Source organism: Candoia aspera, chromosome 13 (assembly GCF_035149785.1).
Source record: "Candoia aspera isolate rCanAsp1 chromosome 13, rCanAsp1.hap2, whole genome shotgun sequence".
NCBI classification, from domain to species: domain Eukaryota; kingdom Metazoa; phylum Chordata; class Lepidosauria; order Squamata; family Boidae; genus Candoia; species Candoia aspera.
This window is the reverse complement of record NC_086165.1, coordinates 3,218,558-3,246,461: the sequence shown is the minus strand read 5'-3', so window position 1 is coordinate 3,246,461 and position 27,904 is coordinate 3,218,558. Positions and strand designations below refer to the sequence as shown.

General features: G+C 43.9%; 1 protein-coding gene across 1 annotated transcript in view; it reads right to left on the bottom strand.

Annotated features, from left to right (window-relative positions):
• The window catches only part of THSD4 (thrombospondin type 1 domain containing 4), a 175,048-nt gene extending 147,492 nt beyond the window's left edge, over positions 1-27,556 (bottom strand). The window contains exons 1-4 of the mRNA XM_063314027.1: positions 27,491-27,556; positions 20,209-20,651; positions 10,660-11,113; positions 435-534 (exon numbers count right to left, since the gene is read on the bottom strand). Coding sequence (XP_063170097.1) covers positions 435-534; positions 10,660-11,113; positions 20,209-20,651; positions 27,491-27,541 — 1,048 coding nt within the window. The 5' untranslated portion in view covers positions 27,542-27,556. The remainder of the gene's footprint in view (positions 1-434; positions 535-10,659; positions 11,114-20,208; positions 20,652-27,490) is intronic.
• Between the last annotated feature and the right edge of the window lie 348 nt (positions 27,557-27,904).

Here is a 27,904-nt window from a genome sequence, read left to right as displayed (position 1 = left end):
TCAAGTCAAGTCAAGTCAAGTCAAGTCAAGTCAAGTCAAGTCAAGTCAAGTCAAGTTATGTTTATTACAACCCTAAGGTTTAGGGTTGTATCCAGTAATAACAGAGAGAGAGAGAGATCAGAAAAACAGTACGTTTTTGATAGGACAGGGTCTAAAAATAATTCAGAATAAAACTACTAAAATAAGTCAAAATAAAATACTATTTTAAGAGATTCTAAACCTAAGTAATGGTGCAGCATATTGTGCAGATGGTAGCACAAAACTGGGCAACCTGGGAGGATATTTTCGAGTCCTTGTCCGAGAGAAGTAGCATTAAATAGAAATCACGCGCCCTACCTGGCAACTTACCACCACCATCCACAATGAACACCGCCACAAAAAGGGGAGGAGGGTGGGCACATTCCTTTGACAAAGCCAACGACGTCTCTCCTTACCTTCCGCAAATGGCTCCCACTCGTAGAAACGGCCCATAAAAGGCTTGTTGTTGTACGATGCACACTGCACCTCCCTGATGTTTCTGTTCTCAAGACAGGCCTATCAAACAAATTGTGGGAAGGATACGTTAACCATGGGGGCAAAAACACCCTTTTCAATTGGCATCTGTGCCAGAGCACATCTGAGCAGGTTGGCGAAAGACATTGCCCCTTCCAATAATACCGATATTTCCAAATCCAACAGCCATGACATCGATTTCTGGAAACCTTTTGCACCCGTGGGTTTTGAGTAGGCTTCCAGGAATCTCAGATTCAACAGACAAGGAATCTCTATGCCATGAGTAAATACACAGGGCAGAAGCAGAACAGAAGCCACATTTCTTGATTCCTCTCTACCACTATCAACTCAGATTGGTACCCGATCTCAAGAAGACCAGGAGAGAGAGAGAAGGGGCTTTGTCACAGATCCACAGAGATGGAAAAGAATTGCTGTGCTTGCAGCTGACGTATTGAGAAAGCCTATAGCCACCTGGAAGGTTCCAGCATGCAGAGAATGAGAGAGACACACCAGGCATGGAGGATATTGGTGGGGTTAAACTAAGGCTCCAGCCTGTACCCTTTTTCCTTGTAGAGCAGGCTATGACCTCCTGTTAAATCTCAGCATGTCCCTTGGAAGAAACTGAAAACCCACAAAACTCCCTATTAATAGTTTCCACCAAAGGCTAGACTTTTCCTCAAGCGCTACATCAGTTAGAAGTTTCCTCACCCTTCTTGCTTTCAGTCCTTACATTCTCCTTCCAAAAATCCTGATCTAATTAGCATTAAGCCAATGAACCATGCCTGACCTGGGGGAATCCAGTAAAAGTGGAGTGACTTGGAAAAAAATTTTTTTTGCCAAACACAGGCCGGTCATGCAAGCAAGACCATTCCAAACTCTATAATTGTTTTAGGAGATGGCTTCTGTAATAAAATGACCCTTGAGGATACTCTTTTTCCAAAACCACGTCATCTCAGTCCAAAGCTGGAAAAATTGGGCTAATCTGCAGGTATCTGGCCTGTCTAAACTTGCGAGTGCCTAAACAGCGTGGTGGCATTTTTCGTGGCATTTGGTCCAAAACATGAACAAGGGCCAAGCTTCCGGGGGGGGGGGGGGAGAGACACCTTCCAACAATGTATTTTGTAGAGAAAAGATAAGCTGTCTGGGATGCATCAATGAATGAGAATACAACTCAGCCATAGCTTCCACGCGCCATGCAGATGCTCTCACTAGGTTAAATGGATCACACTCCCATTTTGAAAATGCTTTATGAATCTTGCAGATTAACCAATGGAAGAAAAGAAAATTATGGGTTATAGCAACACTCAAACGGGAAACAGACCGGGAGCTGATTCCATTTCGTACCAAACCTTATTGCAGGATATTTGTTTACGTACAAATGATGCCAAAAGTCATTCCCTTCTCATAGAGAACTAAACAATTTCAGGAATTCTCTATTTCCTAACTCCTTCACCACTAGGCTGCTCCATAATCTTGGAGGACATTGTCCTAAAGCATGGAGTAGATCTATAACCCATCTTCAGAAATCAAGCTAGAAAGATGACTTGTCTGTAAAGATGCGGCTTGGTTTAGGAGGACCAGGGCAGTCAGCTCCTGAATTAAAAACTATCACTTCACTGAAAGTACTCCAATAAAAAATCCTAAACTACCTTCCATTTGCCATTAATGAACTGAACACCTATCCAGCAACCGAGGCGGTTAATAGACTCCATTTTCAATCAGCATATTTTTCTAGTATCAGTTAAATGCTCGTTCCTAACAAAGCTTCCCAAATAGAGTAATTTTACATCCATCTAGTGAACAGCCTTTTCCAGATTCTCCAAAGGCAATACAACATGAATGGAATGAAATAGGATAGAATAAATTTGGAAAACAGACCAAAAAAAAAAATCCTATCATTCTTTATCCAGGCTTCTGCTGGAGCCCTACCTATAGCAGGGTGGAGAAACAATGACTTTCTCAGTCATGCTGATCATCTCTGAAACACCACAGTGAGCCTCAAGGCCAGTTATTCTGAGCACATTCCTTCAGTGCCGTCACACACTTGGCTATTCTCTCAGCTACAGCCTCATTTTTTATAAAATATGCTTTTAAAAACCCATCCAAGTGTCCCTTGCCTCTAAAGTCATATTTATAGAAAATGTGTGTAATGCATGAGGCACTTGGTTCAAAGAAAAACCAGTGAAAAGTTATTTCCATTGGACGAAAACTGGCTGAAAATCTGAAGGCTGTCTAAGGCTCCTCTGCTAAATGCACCAGGCAAAGTTGTGATAATAATTATTATAATACAAGCACACACATACTGAAAAGAAAAGAGGGTCCCTTCCAAGCTGGGAGCTCCCACAATTTCTCAGAATTCAGTGTCATCCCATCCTGCTCTCTGGAGAAATAAATATGGAAGTCTGGAAGAAACACCATGAGTTTGGCTCCCAACTTCCAAATACGGCCCATACGCATTTCCTGAAATAGTAAAGAAGCCAACTGCTGCAAGGCTACAATTGTTGTGATCCATCATGCAATTATTGGGATGGCTGAGGAGCCCACCCAGTCTGCCAGTGGGTGCTACTGTAAACCTCTTCCCCGTGCCTGCCATTTACCTGGATAAACAAGAAATTGTATTTATTTTATTTATTTTATTATGCAAGCTCATATGGCTGCCCACCTTAACCAAATAACTCTGGGGAGCTAACAATGTACCTGTTCTATGCATAGATCTCAACATATGGAGAGCTTGGCAATGCTTTGAAGTTGCACATTCCATGGACATTGCCAGGCACATAATTCCATGTGTTAAAAGCAACATGCATGAGGTTTTGCCAGCAGTGTTGGCTACAGTGCTTGACCTTGATCCCGTGCATGGCCTCAAAGCCACAAATGCATTCACAGTGGCTTGTTACTTTACAGAATCAAATCCCACTGTCTCAGTTAGTCTTCAATCAGCAGCTCTTCAGAAACATTCATAAGCTCATGATAACCTTGAGGTGTATATTTTTGGCTTGTAGCTGGAATTTGGCACTTCCAACAGGTCAGAGAAGTTCTCATTTGGTTTCTGACTTAAATCAATAGACCTGTTTCCACACAGGAATACTAGGCCCATACTGGTCTAAGCTTGCCAGTTGTACTTAGCCAAAAGAAGAATAAGAAAAAATAAATAAATAGGAATATTCCCACAGTCTGTTGTAAATGTTTGCAAAAGGTGCAGCAGCAGCTTCTACTGAAATGCCAGCTGCATTAAATGCATTTAAAGTTAGGTAAATGTACATTGCCCTATTCATTATTTCAGTGAGGTACCGCATGCTGGTCAAAGGTCAAGAAAAAGTTGTACATCCAAGTTCAGGGGAGGGAAGAGAACCCTTTTTTGAGCTTTAAAAAACTATTTCAGAAAGAGGTAAAAGCAGATTAATGGCCTTGGATAAAAATCTAAGCAGGATGAGACCTTGTTAGTCCTTGAATTCCCATTGTGGAATTCCAGGGCTATAAGACCACTGTTGTTATAGACCACTTCTCTCACACTTGGACTGTTCTAGATGTTTTATCGCTTGGATTTTTTATTTTTTATTCTTTATTCTTTATTTCTATTTATAGTATTTTTACTGTATTTTATTTTTTGTATTATTCTGATGGTTTTAATCACTTGTTGTAAACCGCCCAGAGGCCTCCGATGGGAGGAGATGGGCGGGGATAAATTAGATAAAAAAATAAAAAAATAAAATAAATAAGGTAGAGTGGGAAGCCAAAACTAAGGCAACGTTCAACCACTTCTGCACTGTCACCAAGAAAATACATGGATGCGTCCACACAGTGCCCAGGAGTTGAGTTCAACTTCAAAAAAAATTGCCATAAAAGGAATCTTTAAAACAAATAAATTATGGATCGACCAGGACGTTCCAAACAAAAACTCTTTACATTCAAAGATTTTACAACAGTCTCTGGGAAAACCTTCTGCTCCCAAAGAACAAACATTCTTCTAAAGTTTGCTGTCTGCGCACACACCTTTTTCAAACACTGAATAGCCAAGAGAAACCACATAAAATCAGAATGTGGCTTCCAAACCACAACTTCATGCTTTCCTAAAACCTACATGTAATTAAACCAATATATAGACTTCCCTAAGAGAAGTTTCTTCAAATGGTGGATGAATTTTACATCCAGGCATCCAAAAGATTCAGGCAACACATTTTATATGAACTGACGAAAGAACCAAAGACAGGCTGGAATGTTTTAACATACTTTTTAAACGTCCACTTCTGCAAGTGGAAAAACAGCCAACGCTCATATCTTTGGGGAATTATTAAAGACATGTTAAAATATATATGCCAAGAATGCATGAAGCTGGCTCCAGATAAGCAGGTCCACAGGCTTGCTTTCAACCCCGTGTGGGACCCTATGAAATCAGGGAACGATCCATAGAAGAATGTTGCCACAGGAACACAGCACCATCAAATAACGTTGCAGATGATCGTATGACAAAACAATCTTATAATGAGTGAAAATTCTCTAGGTCAGCTTGTATTCAGTACTTGTACCTTGGACTTGTACTAGGACTTGTAGCTGAGTACTGTCCACATGAAGAGAAGATGACCCAAAATCCTAAAAGTGACCCATGGATCCTTTGGGATCTTGACCTACTTCTGCTGGTTTCTGATCAACATGGTCCACTGAAAATAGATGGCTGATTTCAGCAAGAAATCCTTGCTCATCAGTTGCATACATGGATGGACGGTTGGTCCAATTAAAAGCCATTTCTTTGAATAGTGACATGGCACAACAGAAAGGAGGCTGAATTCAGCATTAGGCAACTGTTTGGGACACCAATGATCTCATGTTCAGCCATCAGAATGTCCATCTCAACCACAGGGCTTCCTGAACATGGCTCCACATCTCCTATCACATCTCCCATCACAGGCAATTGTTAGTGTTGTTTCCTATGAGTAGGGGGAACTTGAGTCTTCTAAAAGTCTCTGAAGTACAGGTCCCAGCACACCTCAGTGTGGACATGCTACAAGTTCCCCATCTTTATTGCATCCCAACAACATCCTGAGACCCAAAGTCAAGTTCCAGGGTTTTCTCCCAAACCTAAGTTTCAACTGTGGTTGGACACAGAAAAGGAAAAACGTGGGGCTGCTAAAATGGGAAAGACCCACTGTAGAAATCTGACCTAATACAGAAGCTGTGCAACCCAGCACCCGCTTCTCCTTCTGAAATCCACCATGAGCTGCACCATGTTATGAAAACAAAGCTCTCTTTCTAAATCAGAAGAAACCTGTTTTATGGTGGAACAAATTAATTCCGAGCCGCTGATTTCCAACAAATCCCCATCAAAAATTCATTTTTTTTCAGGGTCGAGATGGTGTCTGGGACTCAAAGACCAGTTATTACATGCCTCTTCTCCCGTCAAATGTAGATGCTTTCCATTTCCTCTCTTAAAGCAACTTCCCAGACATTTTCAATCACTGGATTAAGCCTACCGATACTTGGTTAGTCAAAAATCTCAGGAAAGAATTGTTTTTATCTACCTGATAGGTACATTGACTTTTTTAAAAAAACAAATGTATTTTTGAGCCACTGACAGAAGTGTCAGGCAGCCATCTGTTGCATTATACATATATAGAAGCTAGATATTACTCTTTTATTTTAACTGGAATTAAAACCTGCAATATTCTGAATGAAAACCTAGTATCTGACAGAGTTGGCTCTGTCTACCAACTCTGGGGTAGGATGAGACTGGAACTCAGAAAGTTGCTAAGTTGAAAAGTGGGGGAGTGTTGTCCTGAGGTGCCTTGGGTTTTTAATGTGGTTTTTGGGAGGGATTGCTTTTTTTTTTTAATTGTCTTGTGAGCTGCCCAGGGTTGTGGTTACAATATAGGCAGCTATATACGTCAAATAAATAAATAAACGTCTGCCTCAAGTGCTCACCCGAGAAGGAAGGCAGGGCATAAATCAAATAAATTCCATCTGGCGGGGTCCAGGAGGCAGGCCTTCTCTGCAGTGGTGCCCGCCCTTTGGAACATGCTGCCCCCGGAGGTGTGGTGGGCACCTTCACTCCCGGCCTTCTGGAAGAATTTGAGGACCTGGTTCTGCCACCTTGCTTGGGATGGGAAGGGCAACAGCATTTCCTGGGGCTGGTTGGCGCCGTAGTGCCCTCCCCGTTGAATGAGAGCTTTTCGCCACAAGGATCTTATATTTATCTATTTATACGGATGGTCTGTATTGTAACTTAGGTTTTACGGTTTTAATTTGTTTATTTCGTTGTAAACCGCCCAGAGTCCCCCTTTGGGGGAGATGGGCGGTGACAGAAATTTGAAATATAAATAAATAAATAAAAGAGAAAGAACTCAATAAATAATGCACAGGAAATACCTGCTTGTCATTGGAACTATAAAGTTCCTTTTGGATGCTTAGAAAAGTAGTATCAAAAAATCAGGGAGAGTCGGAGGGCACTTTTTCCAACTCGCAATTTTTATTAAAAGGCATACGCTGTTGTGAGCTGCGAAGCCTCGTGTGGCGCAGAGCAGTCGGTGGCAGAGTTGCAACCGAAAACTCTCCCCGCGACCTGAGTTTGATCCCAGCGGACGCTGGATTCTCTCTCGGGTGGCCGGCTTAGGTTGACTCTGCCTTCCATCCTTCCGAGGTCGGTCAAATGAGCACCCGGCTTGCTGGGGAAGGGGATGGCTGGGGAAGGCAACGGCAAACCACCCCACTCTATAGTCTGCCAAGAAAACGTCGCAAAAGTGGCGTTACCCCAAAGGGTCAGACATGACCTGGTGCTTGCACAGGGGACCTTTGTAAGCTGCAGTCCATCAGATGCATCAGTCCGGTATAATCAGGCTATGTAGTGATAGATACCACTAGGAGACATCTATTGATCACCGAGGCTAATGGCAAAACTCAGTCCAATGCAAGCACAGTGAAAAATAGTAAAATGTTAAGTCTTGGAAGATTAGCAGACCTGCAGCGGTTGCTGTCTTCCTTGCGATAGCCTCTTTTGCCCCCTCGAGTTCCAAAGCTCATTCTAAAACAGAGGGGAAGTATTATTTTTTTAAACAGTTTGTCTTGTTTAATTCTTTTTCATCCTGAGACACAGAAGACTTCAACAGCCACAGAAAAATTAAAATTGAAAAAGGATGCACGGTGATTATACAGTGAAAAAAGAACCTCAGATATATTATAGCTATTAACCTAAAGGTGAGGAGGACAAAATGGGAGGAAAGAGGCTAATTAACCAAAAAAAGGAAAAAAGACCCTATCCCCAAATGTATAGCTAGCTGCTTAACATGGATTAGAGCCATTTACAGAGTCAATGATTTGTAATTGAAAACTCCTGGCTGCGCCAAAGGGACCTGAGATGCTGAGATGAAGACCTGGCCAAGAAATCAAACCCCTCCACTCTAAATGGGAGCAGGGGCTACATAAAACTCCTCCCAAGTGTCCATGTTGTGTGCAGTGAACCCACAAAACATATAAGCCATTGAGAGGATTCACAGGCAGAGGGCCGGAATGATCAAGAAATAATTGAAAAAAACCAAGGAGGTCTGAGTTGGCCAAGCAAGGGGCGCAGGAGACACAGGCCAGCTATAAATATTGGGAAAGTTCATGACTTTACAGGTGGACGAAATAGGATCTCAGAGGAACGAGAACTGTGAAACGAAAGGCCAAGGCAGAAGAGAAAATTTGGGGGTGAATTCAAAGGAAAATGTCTGGGTATTCAAGGAAGTGCTTGGGGGGAATCCACAGAGGAAAGAGGGTGGAATTTGATCTAGTCACACTTCACTGTATTTTTAAAAGAACAGATTCTTTGGAGCACCATTTCATTTCCATTCTCATTTCAGAGGGAGGGAGGACACAGGTGTTAGAAGAGATATCCCTCCCCCCTCCTCCATTTTGATGACGTATCTCCATTTCAGAAAAGATGTTGACAAAAGTTAGTTATTCTAATAGCTCGGTTCTACCTCAATCCACCCATTCCTAGGCACCAGCCTCTCAGATAGTCCTTCTTGGGTGAGTTGTGTGGTTTTGTTGACAATTCCAAGAAAGCTAAATAAATATTGCATTGTTGTTGGGAGGAAGGAATGTGATGTTGGTCAGTTTCCCTCAGGTTAGAACCTTGGATCTTGCCATCAAGTCAAGGAAAGAGACGTCTACATAGCATATAGCCAAGCCATGGAATTCAGTCCCACAAAATGCAAGTGATAATTTGGAATGAGTCAATAGAGGGTTCAGTGGGTGCATGGAAGGTCACAAAGTGTCTATATATTATTTCACAAATGTAGTTGGTCTGAAGCACAAGCAGAAGGGTGCTATAATGGTAGGTGGGAATGACCTTGGGAGACAGGGGGAAGAGTCACCGCCAGGGGAATGGTCAGATAAAAGAGGCAGCTGAGCCCACTAAAGTCATGAGATGTGGTAAACGTCTCAGAAGGGACCCTCCCTAGTTTCTTGGGCTGTAAAGGGGGCAGAGGGAGAAATGTACTTTCAGACTTGCAAGATTCTCTTAATGTAACCTTACAATAAAGTAGAGTTAGCTCATCTGGCCATGCTTCCTGTCTGGACTACCTCACAAGGCTGACAGGTACCAACAGTTCATGTCTAACTGCATTTGGTTTGTTCCAGCTTGGTTCTACTTAGGTTCTCAATACCACTGTTCTTATCCAGCAAGGAAATGAATGTACAGTCCTACAACCACTGTACATTGTTCTGGAAATCATCTAGCAACCAGGCATTCTATGTACTGCAATAAATTTTTGCCCTGCAGGGATCCATCTTTACATCTGGCAAGCAGCAACAGTTTCCGTCTATTTTTGCAGCTCTTTCTAAATACTTTTATTTGCTTTAATTATTCCATCCCCTTCCAGTTGAGTATCCCACGGGGTCTTATTTATCAAATGGTGAACGATCAGACAGTTCTTGCCTGCAACTAATACAACTTCAAGTGTTTCTAAAACAATGGGCAATTAATCTTAATTTTAAAAAACCACACACCCCCTTCCAAAGAGCACTGATCTTTCAATGTATTTTCAGAAGCATGTAAACCAAACTGTCTAAGCTCAAACTTCATATGATCCAAAGTGTCAGTCATGAAAAATGAGTTCTGCTATAAATGGAGGAAAAAAAAACATTAAAAATATAACCACAAGGAAATGACCTAATGGAGAAAGGCAGATTGAGTTAATTTGTTATTAATTAAATGCCCCATGCAGAATCCATAGGGGAAGTGACCCAACACTACAATTCCAATTAACAGAGTTCTTTCCCCTTGATAAATTATATTAACCATGGAGAATGTTCCAAATAAAAGAAAAACTTGGTGTTCTCTGCATGCTAGCAGGAGCCCTCGAAATATTTCAGCTAATAAATTAAATTATTGCCTCAATGTATGTGCTGGGAGATCATGCAGAATGTGGATAAACACAGTAGATTTTCCAAGCCCCAGTGCAAGCCCATTTCCCTCTTCTTGTGATTTGGCATTTAAACTATTCATCTTGGGCATAGTTGGTCATGACCCCCAACTGGGTAGCAGCTGGACCCCTGATGGGTTGCGCCATAACTATTTTCTTTAAGATGTTTTTAATAAGGAAGAAGAGTGAATGGGAAGTAGGGACAGAAAGGAGTTGTGTTCACTTGAAACTCTGTAAAAAAAAAAAAAATGAGGAACTTTTTCATGTCCTGGACAGCCCAAGAGCTGAAGCATGCCTCTTCTCTTTTCTACAAAATGCCTAAGCCAAAAACAAGGATTTGATAATACAGGTAGTCCTCAACTTACAACCATTCATTTAGCGACCATTCGAAGTTACAAGAGTGCTGGAAAAGGGACTTACAACCAGTCCTCACACTTACAACTGTCATAGCATGCCTGTGGTCACATGATCAAAATTCAGGTGCTTAGCAACCGGCATGTATTTACGATGATTGCAGCGTTCCAGGGCCATGCGATCGCCATTTGCAACCTTCCCAGATGGCTTCCAACAAGCAACGTCAATGGGGGAAGCTGGATTCACTTGACAACCATGTGATTTGCTTAACAGCCGCAGCAAAAAAGGTCATAAAATTGGGTGCCGCTCACTTCATGACTGCCTTGCTTAGCGACTGAAGTTCTGGTCCCAATCGTGGTCGTAAATCAAAGACTACCTGTTAAGGTATGTAAGGGATGGAGCAGAAAGTGCGACTTACGTTAGGATTGCAGAGTCTGTACTGCTTGTAGGCTCCAGTGCACACAATTGCGGCAGCCTGCTGTGTGGACAGCTGCCCTTGGACTGGTGGATGAGAAGCTCCAGGAAGATGCCTGCTCCATTCTGTCCCCTGGAACAAACTCTGGCCAGGAGCTGGGAAGGCTCGTACGTGGGGCATTGGCTGTGGGTAGAAAGGGCTGCTCCCACTCTGAGACCTGGGGGGAGGAGACCGGTGGTCATCTTGGTATGCACCTCCACGGTGATGGGAAGGACTAGCCAGCTGGACAAAAGTGGGGGCCACCCCCACCCCCTGTTGGTTCGATGCAGGCTGCATGGACTGGCGCTGCCTCCGTGGCTTGTGCGGCGACTGTCCCGTATCAGTCTGCAGTGGGAGGATATAGGGAACTTTCCCATAGCCGTACTTCCCGGGTCCAATGGGGTTTTTATTCCGGCCTCTGAGGACAGAGAGAGGGGAGGAAAGTGGGTCAGCCACCATTTTTTAAAGCAAGCAATCCAGAGCTTCAAGACCAGTTCCAGATTCGATCGGCCAAGTACCAACCCAGCCAGGCGAATCAGCTTCACTACTTACTCCCCTATGGCGTAGCCTGATGGGTGAACCCAGTCATGGAAAGCATGCAAGAAATCAGAAGCCCAGAAGACGTTAAGCATTGCCCACGAGTCCAGCCAGACTCAATTATAACAGCAGGTTTCTTATTGCGAGAAAGACCACTCTTGAAATAGGTATTGTAGTTGGGAGATGGAAGGGACAGATCTTCCGTGCAAAGGCTCCTTGGAGTGGGTTACGATCAATAACACAATCCACGAGATTGCTGCAGTGACCTTCAGGGAGGGTCAAAAGTCGGGCATTCGTTCCTCTCTACATAATTCCCCCCACTGGCAATCAACAGGGCATTTTGCTAATGTTGCATCTTCTTCAACCAGACCGAAATCATGAAGTCAACTTTTTGGATGCCCAAGTCCTGCTAGGAAGAAAAAAGTTATCAATGGTCCTTGATCGTTTGATCAAAGATGCTGCTTGGAGTCCTTGCTCCAAGTATTTATCCCCTTTTCTCATGTAAAAAGGGCAACTTGAAGCCCATTTCTGAGGGCATTCTGTGGCTCACACTTTAAGCTTCCCCTTGGAATTCAAGTAAGCTTTGTAGGATGCCGAACAGCAAATACCAAATGTGGAACACGAAGCATTCAGGGTTTAGTAAAGGAAAGAGTTTTGTTATGTCTTGCAGACAACATTTATCCACAGAGAATACCAGTGAAAGGGAGTTGGGGTGGGGGGAGGAAGAACCATTTGCTATCATCAGAAAACAAGCTACTGTTTAACAGATAACACATGTTGAAAAGTAAGCATGCAACAGACACAACCATCATGACATCTCACGAGACCTTCAGACTTGCTGGACTTATCTGAAATAGAAGTATTCTCTCTCTGATAAAAAATGTAAAAGCTGCTGGTATCTCTCACCCACCCACCCAGAGGCCTCCACAACACTCTCTCTCTCTCTATATATATATATATATATTTCCCCCCTAGGCTCCAGGAGTTACAGTTAATCTCTAGTTGAGGCGCCAAGAACTGGAAGCCACAGAAACGGTAGAGTTCAGCATGAGATTGGGAGTTGTGAGCCAAGAAAGAAATTTATCTAGTGAGCAAAAAAAGCATTTGTCATCATGGACCCTCCAGGGTTCAGATTTTAGGCTTCTTCTCTCTCTGAAAGAAGGACGCATTTTGTAATGGAGAAATATACATATATATTGTGAAAAACAGTATGGTTAGAAAAAAAGGTTCAGCCACCATCAATGTAACTCATGGGAGTTGTGCACAATATTGTGTGTGTGTGTGTGTGTGTGTGTGTGATGCAGGATTCTGGGTAACACCAGCTTCCTCACATCTTTGTGTATAAATCTCATTAAATATATTGATTCAGTAAGACCCCCTCCCATGTTATTTCAGACACTTACTTGTTTTGAAATCCTGACTGTGCTATGATTACTTAAAAAAATGCCATTAAGAATAGTCAGGGTATCTGATGGCTTGGTTCTTGATGGCACAACGATAATGCAGTCAGTGTTGCGCACTGCAAATTTCTCCTGTAAACTTAAGGAAGTGATTGCCTCCCCGCTCAACAAATCCAACCAGATTGGAAAGAGTCCACACGCACAGAAAGTTATACAGTGCATGCTCTCGAGGAGAGTACTTGGTTTGAATACTTCTCTCTCAGATCATATGCATGGTCCACTAAGAATGCTGTGAATTGACCCTGTGGTCCCCTAAATATTTCTGAACTCATAGCAAGCCTTATCTTCCCTTCTTCTCCCTGGGTTGCTGGGTTAGTCATATCTGCAGAACCACACTCATGTTTTTACAGTTCACCCAGAATTATGCTACCCACCCATACCTTGGAGAGAACAAATGCCTGTGGAACAGATATGCCTTATGAATCCAACCCTTCCGAGTTGACCATTTGCAATATCAGCTTGTGTCCTTTTCCTTCCCCCAGACTGCCTAAATGCAACATCCTTCTAGGTCACCATGAAGAACCAGCTGGTCATCAACCTTTTTATGTTAGAAAGGTCCTCCACCCCACCCCACCATCTTGTCCTGGAACATTCTCTAGTTTCACTCTTCTTACTCCAGGGGAATGGCCCAACTTTCAGTTTCAGCAATTTCTCCCTTGACCCAAGGGAAGTCTATTAACAAGGAGAATTGACCTGCTCCCCAAAGTTTCTCAAAGCACCTGCTCGTTTCACCCTGCCAGAGTTGCTAACACATTCCGTACTAATTCCTAAGTCCACTATTTCCTTCTCTCAGAGGATCACAATAGCATTTCAAACACACATCACAGTGAATAAAATGTGAAGGCACTTGTTGTGTGTGTATGGATGTGCCTCTGTGTTCAAAGCAGTTGATGCTCCATTGAAATTTCTGGTGTTCCCTGACAGCAACCCAAGGGGTGAAATTTGGACTCTGTAATTCAAAGAGCATTTCAAAAATTCTGCCTGTTTTTCTTGGCAGGGGGGGTGGCATTTTAAGAATAAGGTAACCTGGGTTTAATTTTGCCTGTTTGATACAAGGATATACATTATGCATTTGTGGCTCTGTCAAAATCAACTATGCAAAATCAATTATTTGCACAGCAAACAGGGTGAATGACCTTTGATCAATCTCCCCCATCAGATATGATGGACTCCAGTGCCCACCACTCACAGCCAGTACTGTTTTCTTTCTACATGGTGTAAATTAGCAGTAACATTTTGTTTAATATGAACTGAACAGATAGACATCTAGAGCAAAGGTTTCGTTTTGCTCCATTGCCCTTCCAGGGTGGGGAGAAATTTCAACTCCCTTCAGAAATGTTTTAAAAAACCACCTCAGACCCGCATCTTGTTCCCTGATTACGGGGGGTGGGCAATCTGATATCCCTGAACTGCATTCAGCCTTCAGATTCATTTCTCCACCCCTAGCCACTGAAGTCCTCTCAATGACTACAAATATCACTCAATGGTTGTGCAGATCATGCCCTGTTGAGGTGGGAAACACACAGAAAAGAGGGGTTGAAGACCACAGTTAGGCTTAATTCATGAAGGGCAAGGGCAGAAAAACATACCCACCCCATTTGTATGGCATGCCCTTCCCCAATTTTACATAAACAGTGTGCCAACTTTCTTCACTTGGTTGCCTTCTCTAGGGTAAGATTTTTGTTTTCAATGGCCAAAAAGCCAGTTTTGGTACCCCTGGAATTTCTGACCCTGGGTCCAAGCCCCAGGCAGAAGATACGTATGAACTAAACAGCAGAATGGGCTGGATTTGCAGGAAGGAAACCTGAATTCCAGCAATGTTAGAGGTTGCTAGTTCCTGGATTCCTTTCTTGGTACAAATCTTTACTCTGGCCTCCCCACCCCTTTCAGAGTATAAAAAATGTCTTTGATAAACTGTTGCCCCACTCCCCCCATTAATATTTTTCATTAGCAGGGAGAGACTTAATTCCTTTCAACGTATGCTGTTTTCGTTAAGACTACGTTACCCACCCAGCTCATTAGCCTCACATAAATCTTAATGACAATTGCATGATTTTTTCCTCTGCAAAGGGAAGTATATAAAGGATCTGATTCAAGAGCAGAGCCTGCACCAACCCCCTTGACTGATAATAGGCACAGAGCTCCTATAAGCCCCATAAGACAAATTATAAGTAGTGGTGGTGACCTTCTAAGTGACAGGTGGGGGCAGTAATAGATCTTTCTTCCAAGACAAACATCTTGATCCATGGTAATCCCCAAATCCACATTTCCAACTTGAGAAATATAAATATGAGCAAGCTCATCTCATAATGCTTTGATAGAAAGGGGAGCACTACTGTGCCAGAAATTATTCCCCAGCTTCAGTCAGAAATAGAAGAACTCCTCCCAAGCCCTCCTCCCATCTGAGAAATAAAGACTCCTTCGAGTTGAGTTGAATCCCTGATGAGTGCCTGGAATTTTCGTGATATTTGTTCAGCTTCCCAGTTTTAAGCCTTGGAAACTGTGAGTGGTCTCCCAAGTATTAACGAACCCCAATACAGCTTTTCTTTTGAAGCACCTTCCTAGACTTTTCTAGCTGGCTGTCCATGCAGTGCAGAAAAGTGGGATGTTTCTTTCTCCACAACTGCCACTGCAAACTACTATTCAGTGTTGATGTCATCGTAAAGTAGAAAGAAGGAACCACCTTCAACACCCCAAACTCACTGGATTATTTAAAAGGAGGTGGTGGGTGGGATTTCACCTTGATTATTATTTATCAAGCTGGCTGAAGAAGTGGCGGTCTTCTTCAGCCAGATGGTCCTTCGTTCCTAAGCGTCACAATGGCCTTGAAAATGGAGCTATTCAGAAGGTTGTCTGGGGTTGGCATCTGGTCATGGGACCCCTAGTTGATTACAGTCCCAAAATTAGCATTTTATTGGCGATTGTTTTGGTCACCTTGGTTGCTCCCTTCATTGCTTTATTCTTTATTGTTATGATGATTTTACTGTGTACCACCAGGAGCTCTTATGAAGTGTGGTGGTATAGAAATATAGTCCACAAAGAAAGCTTATCTCACAATGCAAGTGGAGACACGCAGTGGAAATCTGCCTTTCCCAGTCAGTCCTGTCTCGGAGACCTCATTCCACAAGCAGATGCTTCAGTATACAACGGACAGAGGAATGAGATTTCATGTGCCACCAAGACTGCTGCTTCTTCAGAACCATTTGCACATGGCCAACCTTTTGTACCAACATTTGTGCTGCTCGTGCAGACAAAGGAGGAGAACAACCCTGCTCACGTGACGTTGCGGGAGGAGACGACCTACCCATGCACTCATCTAGTACATTTTTTATCACGACGGACACGGACCAATCAGAATGGGTCAAATCTGTCTGTGTGTTTCCATGTGCTGATTTTCGCAGGTTCACATTTGCAATATCCAGGGCTGATCCCCTAAGTCTGCGCACTGCAGAGTGTAATTTATCAAGCTGGCTTTTTCAGAAGTCAGCCGGGAAGAATGCCAGATGTGCATTTCTCATTCTGAAAGTCATCTGTTACTCATGAAGAAGTAGAAGCAGCTTGCAGGAGATGTGTTGTGTCTGAAAAAAGTATGTTTGGTGGAGCCCCTGGGGCAGATTTATCAGAGGAGCAATACACCTACAGCTTCTGCCACATCCACTGCTCTAGACCTTGGAAGACTTTTCACAGCAATGTTGCACCAGGTACAACTTGGGAAATCTCCTTCAATGCAAACTGCCAAAACATCCTGGGTATCACTGAAATATCTACCAATAGGAGTTATGATCCTTTTCTGATAAACCATAGCTACGTTTTCCAGATGGTCTCCTTTGCACATACTTGTTCATGTAATTCCATTCCTTCCTGGTGATGTGACCATATGACCTTTCTTGTATTTGCTGTTAATTTCCCATGAAATATCTAAAAAAGGTGCTGACCCCTGGCCTCCAGAAATACGTTATATATGGTAGTGGGATGAAGCAGGACTTTTGTTCCATGCAGAGGTGTGGCAAGGGGTCTACAGCCCTGCAAGCTGCATTGAGTACACAAGGTGCATGTCTACACCAAAATAACAAAAGGCTGCCCAAAGAGACCTTTCATTAATAGCTATCCATCTCTCCTCCAATCATATAACTTCTAGAAGAAGAGGGTCAAGAGGACTTGCTATGGACAAACAAGCTTAGAGAAAGGTGGTCCTTCAGCACATGATCCTGAGCCATAAGTGCTTAAAAGTCCTAAATGGTGGCCTGCAGCTCTTATTCGGTGCCCCTCGTCCAACTGCTTGGGCACCAGCTCAACAGCCTAGCAGCACCAAAGTCATTTCTACTTCCTTCCTACTGGTACAAACGTTTTGTGTCTTTGGGAAGTGTTTTCACAGCTAGCTAAGTCTGTCTGGCTCTGCTCCAGATACATCTTGAGTATGAGTTTGTCTCAGTCAAAACCCTTAATCCCTACTGTCTGGTTTCATCGACATCTTTCTTAGCTTCAGAGAGAGAAAGGGAAGGAGGAGCGAAATATCTGCAAAGCTTCCCAGCATATTGATATTGTTTTATATTATGGTTGTGAGCCACCCAGAGTTCTGGTTTTAAGTTGGGCGGCCATATAAATATGATGAGAGAGAGAGAGAGAGAGAGAGAGAGAGAGAGAGAGAGAGAGAGAGAAGATAGATAGATAGATAGATAGATAGATAGATAGATAGATAGATAGATAGATAGATAGATAGATGGATGGATGGATGGATGGATGGATGGATGGATGGATGGATGGATGGATGGATGGATGGATAGGATGGATAGATAGGATGGATAGATAGGATGGATGGATGAATGGATGGATGGATGGATGGATGGATGGATTCAGCCCAGTATTAAAATGAAAACTTCCTGGCAGTGCTTCGCAAGTGGAGATACCTCTATAGAACACTCACTAGACAACATTTTGCCATTTTTTTTTCCTGGCTGTATCCAGCCACTATTTACTTTTGCTCCTGGAAGTTCTTGCAAAATTTCAAACGTAAATGGTGCTTATCAGGTTAGGCCATTTCATTTCATTTTTGTTTTAATCTTTCCCCCTTTCTAAATCTCTCTTTGTTCTTGCCAACCAGACAGCTGAATGTTGTTCCCTATGGAGTGTCAGCTAGCTAGAAAGGCCATTCTCAAGGTCCTGTTCACCATCAACCCAGATCGATGACTGAAATGCCCAGTTCTGCAGCCCAGTATGATGGTACGATGGAACAGCTGTAAGAAATAGACAGGGGAAATTCCCTGAAGGGGATATTCTCAGCATCCCAACAGACAGCTGCTCTCCATTCAGCGTAGATCCCACAGTTGTTAAATCCAGACCTACCAGGCTGAAGCAAACGGGCAGCCAGCCCTAGGCGGACTCAACAGCATCCAAGTGAGCAAAGAAAGGAGGCCCTTCTCAAAAGAGAGATGTGTGGCTTTTCAGAAGCTTGGACCAAGCTAGAAAGGGACTGTACATGGCTCAGTGGTCAGAGATGGGCCTTCGGGGAATATTCGGGCAAGGCTGGTACCGCAACTGGAGGTCCTGATTTTATTCATCCTTCCTTGCACAAAGGAGAGGCTAGCCCTTATCATGGTGGACATCGTGTTTTTGAATACATAGGACAGATTGCTAAAGGAGTCCCAAGTCCAAAGGCAGGGGTCTTCGGAGCATACCTGAAATTTTGATTCCATGTTGTAGGTATGCGCATTAAAACCAAGGAGCAATCTGTCTGTTGACAAAACGGCTGCCCCAGTGTGTGTGAGACAGTCGCAAAGCACTCATTTCCTATAAGGCAACCTCTACGTGTAGAGGTAAATTTATCTTTAGCTTTAGGACTAGGATTAGGTTTTAGCTTTTAGATATAGCTTTAGAGACAGAGGGAAAAGGTACAGGGAGTAGAGCAAGAGGCGAGAGAGAGAAAGATAAAGGAGAGAGGCAGAAGCCGATCTTAGAAGCAACTACAAAACATCAGGGTAGGAGGCACAGGGGCCAGCCAGCCAACCACCAAAAAAACAACAACTGTGGCCCTACTGATAACCCCTGGTTGTTAAGTTGCCAGGGAGAAGGTTTCTTTTAGAAAATGAATGGGAAAAAAATGTTTAGGAAAAAAGCCATGATAAATTCTCATCCAAAGACTGAAGGAAGAGTCCTCATTTACCATTATATGTTCCTTATGGACTGTGGCTTCTGTCCTTCCTTCGGCAGGGGTGGGAGGGAAGTTTCATCTTAATGTTCCAGGCATGCAGACATCTGCCTCTGAGCTTGTTTGATGTCAAGTCCTTTCCCCAGAGCTATAAAACTTAACGGGACAAGTCTACGCCTGACTGCTCGGAAGCTGATCTTGCACCCCTTCCGCAGTCTGAATTTTGAAGAAGACACGTCTTGACTCTGGAGGAAATTTTGTGATTTCTCAGAAGCATTTAGGCATAACCTTTCATAGAAATACAGTCCTCTCTAACTAGTTTACCTAGTGAGAATGAAAGAAAACAAACTGAGGAAAACACTGTGTGTCAATCCATACCTGCAATTCACCAGTACCACCTAAACCAACATACCACACACACACACACACACACACACACACACACAATGTATAATTCCCTTCCCACCCCAATGGGTGGTAAGTGTCTTCCTCAACCACCTTGGGTCCTCTGCCAGAGGCCTGGAAGTTTGAGGGTTCTGCGCAGGAACTTAGCTGTTCCTAGCACTGCACTCTTCTGGCCAGAGAGCTCGGATGTTGCTCCTGGGATCTGCTGCAGCCCCTCTCCCAGCTTGGGAGTCTTGAGTGCCCCTACCACCACTGGGACCACTTTGGCCTTCACTTTCCACATCCTCTGTAGTGCCTCCTTCAGGCCCTGGGACTTCTCCAGCTTCTCATCCTCCTTCTTCCTGATGTTGCTGTCCCTTGGCACCGCTACATCACCACCGCTGGTCATAGATGTAGATATTGAGATACTGTATGTGTGTGTGTGTGTGTGTGTGTGTGTATACACACATATATATATCTCAACTATTTGAGAAAAAGCTTCAAATTTACAACTATTTGAGAAAAAGCTTCAAATTTACCAACTAAAAGCAAAAATAAACAAAGAGCCCTCTAAGAAACATCCAGGAGGGGGATATTTCCATAATAAGGGGGCCTACCAAGTAAAGGCCCTGCTTATTGCACTCGACCATATAGTGAACCTTACAGTTGGGCTCAGGAACATGAAGAATGCTTGTCTTATAAGCACTTAATAAAAAATATTTATAGCCACTTTGGTTTAGTGGCACCAGGCTAGAAAGAGGGAGACCGGGAGTTCTAGTCCTGCCTTGGGCACAAAGCCAGCTGGGTGACCTTGGGCCAGTCCGTCTCTCTCAGCCCTAGGAAGCAGGCAGTGGCGAACCACTTCTGAAAAACCTTGCAAGAAAACTGCAGGGACTGGTCCAGGCAATCTCCAAGAATCGGATGCAACTGAATGGAATAAACAAACAAACAAACAAACAAATAAAATCAACAAGAAGAAGAAAATACCTTCTTTCTGGCTTGGGGCTGCGTCTCCGAGACTGAGAAAATCGCCCCTCTCTTGATGTTGCTCGGCTCCAGTGGCTGTCATTCCGGCTCCCGGTGGAGAGGGCAGCCCGTAGATGGGTGGCCCGTGGGGGTTCCTCATTCCTGTGAAGAGGCACCGATGTACGGATGGCAGAGATGACATGACCAGAGAAAGGAGGCAGAGGGTCTTCTTGAGTCGGGGGCTGGAGATGAGCCAGTGCCCTCCCTGAAGCTGAGTACTGCCCAGGCTTGTGAGAGTTCCTGTCATAGTAATACTCTGGAAGACACGGCCGCATCTGCACCATCACTCCACCGCTGCAGCTTCTGGAGCAGGCCGACCAAGGGCCCCAACTGCCCCAGACTCCAGGGATTCCTCCATTCTCTTCTTCTGGGGCAGCATTCTGATCCCTTATCCTCTGGGGTACCTACAAAGGACATCAGAACAGATGAATCAGTGGGGCAGTGTCAGGCTTTCAAGGTAGATCAAGATAATATTTTTTTCATACAACGCATAATTCAACTTTGGAACTCTCTACCATGAGATGTGGTGCTAGCTCCCGGCTTGGCTGGCTTCAGAAAGGGTTGGACCCATTCATGGAAGTCATGGGGATCAATGGCTACGACTGAAGGCCCTCTTCTGGGAGTCTCATGGGCTTCCTTGAGCAGCTGACTGGCCGCTGTGAGAACGGACTGCTGGACTAGATGGGCCAGGGGTCTGACCCAGCGGGGCACTTCTTATGTTCTTAAGAAGCAGAAACTGCAGGATTCCAGGAATGCTGCTTTATTGTTGTAGGGTATATTAACAGAATCTTGAAAGCCTGTCCCAGTTTTTTTTTTCTTCCCATCTTATACTAAACAGTCCTCGGCTGGAAGGAATGAAGCTGGCAAGACAGTTACCAGCAGTTCCCATTCTTGAGAGAACCGTTAGGTCCAACTAGATATCTGGGGACATGTTAAATATTAGGTGATGTAACTGTAATGATCTTCCACAGGGAGGCCGGACTGACTGAAATGCACTAGGAGATGAGACTGATGATGTCTACAGAGAAACTGGGGGTGGTTTCATTGGTCCCACAGATGCTGGCAATTTCATGGACCTGCTTTGTGGGCTCTGCCTTCCAGAAGACACAATTAATCAAATGTGTCAGTTAAAGGAATTTTTGAGCTTCATTCTCAAAGCTGGGCGAGATTCAGAAATTAGGAGAATTAGTAACTTCGGAATCAAGCATGCCAAAATCTGAAAGGCAAAAAAGCAACTGCTCGAACTCTGCCTGGCAGTGACCAGCAACAGGTCCACGGCAGCAGCACACGATACAAACACTTAAACACACACAGAGCCTTCACTTCGGCATCACAGAGTCCCACAAACCACACCTCCCAAGTTGGTCTCAAGGGGAACTACTGAACATGTATAAATGGCCCTGACAAGAGAAGGATTTGCCAAAAACTGACTAACAGCATAAGCTAATTCAGTGTCATCTTTATTTGTTACATACATACACACATTTTTCAGTCAATGCGATCCAGATGTTTCTCCATTTTAAAATGTCCCTTCACATTTAATAGTCATGACAGCAAATGGGGGGTGGGGGAGTTTGGGTGCCCTTGGCACTTGTCCCTTCCAAAGTCTGTCTTGTCCCCCTTCCCCATCAGTTGAAATGTTGACACAAAAATAAAGCCCCGTTGACCAGTAATGCTAGGAAGAATGAAATAGAAGCACTCCTAATTTATTAGGGTTGTGCAGAGCTTCCAATCTGACCACAAAAAGGTGCTTTAGGGCATCTGGGTGCATGTCCATGACTCTAACCTGCAACTCTTTAAACCAAATGCATCTTTTCCAAAGGCTGTAAATGTGGAGAGCAGCTGCATGATCCCAAGAAAAGAGGTAGCTATTTTAAGGAGCTGAAGACAGGTCCTACAAGAGCCTCCCTGTATCCTTTAAAGCACCTTTCTGATGTGCTGCGCAGACCTACATTTTATCTTAACTGAAGCAAGAACCCAGCCTCAGAGTGAGCATCCCTGGGCCATATAGTACATAAGTTCTGCTATGCTTTTACTCCAGGCTCCAGCATTTTGTTCAAACCCTCTAATTTGTTGCCCCAGAGATCCCTTCTTTCATAATTTGAACCCAACAGTTCAGATCTTATCTTCGAGAGCAGAAGAGGACCATCCGGGGCGCCGCACATCACATAGCCCTGAAAACTTCTGTGAGAGCCTCAGAATTCCTCCAGTGTTGACACCAGACTGCATTAGAGGGGAGAACATATTAAATACATGGTGGCCCAACGTATTAACCTTATATAGTTAGGGCCATTGGGATTCATTCTGAATTCAATTAAATTGTCCTTAATATGTGTGTGCTAGCACTTTGCCCCTCTCCTAAAGAAGTTGGTCATCCATGTTCTAAGCTACGAAACACTTCTTTTCCACCATCAGAGTTGGGAAGAACTTTGGAGCTGGCCAATGCTTTGCTGGGAACCTGCTCCATTTCAAGGTGAACATCTCTTCCTTTCCTTACTCCAAAGCTCTCCCCACCACAGAAGGGAGGTTGTAAGCATCATGTATCTAGGCAGGTAGTACCAGATACTCTGGGTTTTCAAGCTGGGAGTGTGGTCAGAAAGGATCAACTCCGCATGTAAACTTCGGCAACAGCCAGGGTGCTTTGGACAGATCTCCATTACTCTGCTTTTTGGGGACAGGGGAGAGGAGGCTGTGCCCTTCTTTTGCTGAAAGGCCATTGGTGGTACCTAGAGGAGCAACATATCATGCTTACACACCAACTTGGCTTATGCATATGTGCCAGGATGGATTGGGGCTGTTAAGAGGTGACTAATCTGCACAACACTGCCTCGCTCCACAGCTGCTTTCCTGGACTGCTTCTGGTTTTCCAGCCTCTGAATCAGTGTTTCTCAACCTTGGGTGACTTGAAGATGGGTGGACTTCTACTCCTGGAATTCTCCAGCCAGCCATGGAGTTGAGATCCGTACATCTTCCAGTCACCAAGGTTGAGAACACAGCTCTGAATTATGAGATCTGCAGCTAAAGGGTGGAGAAGGGAGGCAGGAAAGGGAAGTTAAGTATTAAGCAGACTTACAAAACTAGAATCCGTTTTTCAAATTTTGAATCAACCACCATTAATTCAGCTTTGGCTATTTATGTCTCTGCCAGCATTGGAGGTTTTGCATTAAACACACACACACACACACACCCCAAAACTTAAGGGTTAAAAGTGATATTAATTGCCACTCAATAGAGCAGTGTTTCTCAACCCTGGCAACTTTAAAATGTGTGGACTTCAACTCCCAGGATTCCTCAGCCAGCCATGGTTGTTCACAATTGGCTTGCTGGGGAATTCTGGGAGTTGAAGTCCACACATCTTAAAGTTGCCAAGACTGAGAAACACTGCAATAGTCTCCCTTAACATTCCTTTCTACATTTCTGAATTTTGCCTTCACAGGGTCAACTTCATATATATATGCTAAGTAGGAAAATAATGGGGAGATAATTGCTCAAGATATCCATCCATTTTCCCAAACATGTGTACTGTTTCTGGCCTTTATTCAAATATTCTGCTAAAGGCAGCCATCCACCGGCATTTTACATTCTAATGCCACCTCCAGTAGACTTGGAAGGAATAAGATCTATGTCTCACAACTTGATCTATAGTTGTTGAAACTTCATCTGTGTGTTGGTTCTTTAGGAGACAACATCTATGGGATTAGAAGCCACAATTATTCCAAAACAAACTGGTTGTACAAGAATCCAAATATGTAATCAGGCCTCAGCAGTGCTGATTTTCTAACTGGATGTTGTACTTGACCAAGTGCACTCAAAGATTTTAGTACATTTTACCCAACAGATAGAGCAAAGCACTCTGAGAATCTGTCTTTGGACGGTGATCCAGAGACTATTTGGGGAGATATAGTTCCCTCCGCCATCCAAAACAAGGGTGTCATTTTTATCAGGTCAAGAAGTCTGGAACAGTTGAGGTGGTTTCATCAAAACTATCTGGCAACTCAACAAGACATCATCACGCGTGTGCAAATGAAAATGAAGAGTCCTCAAAACTTGGCAATGGCTGGAAAACATCACCAGCCGCACCACATCTGAAGGGTCTTAAAGGACTTTGAGGAGACAAACAGCTCTGAACTAATGTCACCCAGATCTTCACACATCCATAAACTTGAAACTTCATCCAAGCTCATTCTTTTGGAGCACACAGAGAAGGCTGGAGCCAAACCAGATGTGGAAAGTGGACGAAGAGGCATTTCCTTCACCCAAATGTGAACCCACCTGATCCTTAAGAACTTCCATGCCCGTATTTATGCTTAAGGGAAAGCATATGGGTCGGGGAGCAAGAGGGGACACTGGTTTATCACAATCCATTTGGTTGAAGCCATGCTGAACTCTCTATGGATCAAGCTCAAGCCTCACCCAGCTGGAACTTAGAACCCACCCTGGCTTGTGTTTTTAGGTGTTCCTCCAGATTGGCCCGTCCATTTTAAAACCATGTCACTGCCCTGAACGTAAGGAATCCCATTGTCAGGGTGGGACATACTTGTCCTGTCAACTCCTTCTTTATGGATGGTGCCCTCTCCTTGGAGCTGGTGGATAAAATTACTTGCAAGGATTGCCAGCATTAAGCAGTTTGCACAGGGGGGAAGCTAATCTTGATCCAGAGCCAAAAACATGGGGTGGAGATAACGGGTTCATCTTTTTGAGAAGAATTCAAAGTTTCTATCTGAAGAAACTCAAAGCAGGGGTAGAGCTTGGAGTGAAGTTCAAACATTCTCAGAACGGCACATTTTGCACTGCTTTGGACTTGCCCATTCCGTCTGTGCTGCCCCTTTCTTTAATAGCTGAGTTTTATTAGCTGTTGGTCTTTAATGGCGCAGATGGGAGCTCCATCGCTATGTCCCCGCACCACAGCTGGCACAGGAGGAAGACTGGACAAATAACGGCCTCAGTTGGTCGTCAGAAGCAAAGGCCACTCCACCAGAGAACACAGTGATTTAAACCGAGGTCTGCTGTGAGGAATGGAGGCCAGCCTGGCTGAGCGACAGGGAGCAAGTCAGGACTGTACACATTTCGAAAATAAAAATTGCTCAGACGCTGGTGACCCTGTTTAACCCACGCGAAGCAACAAAGGCGGTGGAAACAAATGCTTGCACCTCAGCACGGCGCTCGTATTCTTCCTGAACAATGGAACTGACAAGGCTCAGCCACCTCGGGAGGAAAGGCTACGTCTTGCAGCCATGACCGCATGGCAATGGCATCCTCCCCACCCCAACAGAGATTAAAGCCAGCATGGATCTTGAAGCGCCTTCGGGACATAAATGCCTTCTGTTCACCCACAAAAGGTGGATTCTTAAGGATGAGGGAGGGAAGAAAGGTGCATTCAAGTAAGGATTAAGCAGCCAGATCAGCATGTTATTGAAAGGCTGAGCCTCAGCTCAGACTGAAATGGAATTTCGAGTTGGGGTCAGATTCGCACATTGATCTTCCCTCCACTTAAGAGGCCGCCTGGATACAGAACGAAAAAGGATGCTGAGCATGCTTTTCCCAAAGATGTCACCCGCTGGATTTACACACCCTGTGAAGCCCGGGCTGGGTTTAACCTTGGCTGGGTTCCAACAACACACTGACCCCAAACAAACCCACATCTTCTCTAGCTTAGTGTCATGTGTGAAGCCAGGCCCAGCAGTTCCACGTCACAAACCTGCTGGATGCATTTGCTCAGGGTGCGAAGCCTGATTACTTTTAAGCAAGGTGGATTATTATCATTTTTATCTTTTATTTTGAGGGCTTTTACTAATTCACTTTCTTTTTTTAAAAAAAAGAGCTCTATTGATTTCCAAAGTACAGTTAAAATACAAAATGTAGAGTATAAATAAGATAGAATACAGAACTAAAGAAAAAAGAAAAACGATGGAAGTGTGAAATTGATAGAAAGCAGAAAAAGAAAGTGACTTCCGACCTTCTCCAGTACAGATGGAAATGCATTTTATACAGATATAATGTCTTACCATTAATTAAACCTTACTAACATTATTTCTATAAAACCAAACTATTTAATCATCAAAACATCCCCAGTGTGGGGGAGATGGGCAATGATAAAAATGGGATAAATAAATAAATAATAAAACCCAAAACCAAAACTTCGTTTTTTTCATTATTAGTCCATTTTCAAACAAAGAAACATAATACAAAATAAAAATGCACAATCTGCCATACACAAATACCCAAGGAAAGGAAAACATTGCACAACAAGAAAATATATAAAAAGAACAGACAGCATCCAAGATTACAATATCCCAAGGTCACCTGATCTTGTATGTAAAAAAAAACCCTAAGCTTTCAGTGCTGACCAAGATTTCTTTTCCCAAAGGGAAGAATAATTTGTGTGATGTTTTCTGATGAATGAAATATGTAATTTTCTCAAAAACGACTAAGACACAGATCTCTGAAATTCAAGGAGGTTTTGAAAGGTTTAGAATAGCCGGGGGGTGGGGGGTGGGGTGTTGGGATGACCAGCTTTAGTTTATGGTTCAATGGATTTGCAATCTCAGACAATGGGATAATCCAGGAACAAAGTGAAGGGTGGTGGGTCACTCACCCCTCACTTCCAAGTCTTCCCATATTACAAATGTTGCCTCAGGCTGCAGCCGTGCGTCCAGTTCTCCATCCCTGGAATGGAGCAACCCTCCAGCTATCCTCCAGCCCACTTTCTGGTGGACCCTGCCATCCCCATTCAGTACGATGGATGAAAATCCATCAGCGCACCGTTTTCTGCCATTTTGAAGCAAGATACACCCAAACCTAAAGCTGCAGATCTCAATTCCTTTCTGAGAATGTTTGCACTTCCCTAGCAACTTAACCCAAAGCTCTACCCCAGCATTGAGTTTCTTCTGATAGAAACCTTTCTGAGTCCTTCTCAAAAAGATGAACCCATGATCTCCACCCTGTGTTTTTGGCTCTGGATCAAGATTAGCTTCCCACCCACGCCCCACGCCCCGCTCAAATTGCTTCATCTTGGCAATCCTTGCGAGTAATTTTATCCACCAGCTTCAAGGAGAGGGCATCAGCCATAAAAAAGGTTGACAGGACCAGTATGTTCTACCCTGACAGTGGGATTCCTCATGTTCAGAGAAGTAAGGAACTTTCCTGGCATTTCAGTATTTTAAGAATGAAATATGGCTAGCTGCCCAAAATGCCTTAGAGGGACCTTAAAGCATGCAGGGCTGCAAAGCAGTCCAATACTTACCTTTCTGTGTTCAGTGGAAGGCTGTGGGAGGACCAGCTGAAATCCAAACATTATTAGGGAACCCAGAACCCTACAGGGGAAAAGAGTTGGTCTGAGTTTCCTGCTTCATGGGGGAAAACAACCCAGCAACAACTTCCTTGGTTGGGTTTCTAGGTGGAGCATCACTGAGGTTCCCCTCCACCACCACCACCACCACCTGAGGCCACAGGCTACAGAGAAAGTCACTTCGCAGAAGAGCTGGACCAGGGACTTGGCAGGCTGGTGATTAAGTCATGACTGAGAACTTGAATGAATCACTGTTTGAATAAAACATTTCAAAACCGGCATTTGTTGAATCAATTCGTTTCAGGGCTGGTGTATGTTTAACTGACAGAGCAGACCTTGCTTTTTATAATGGTCCAAAGCCAGAAGAAC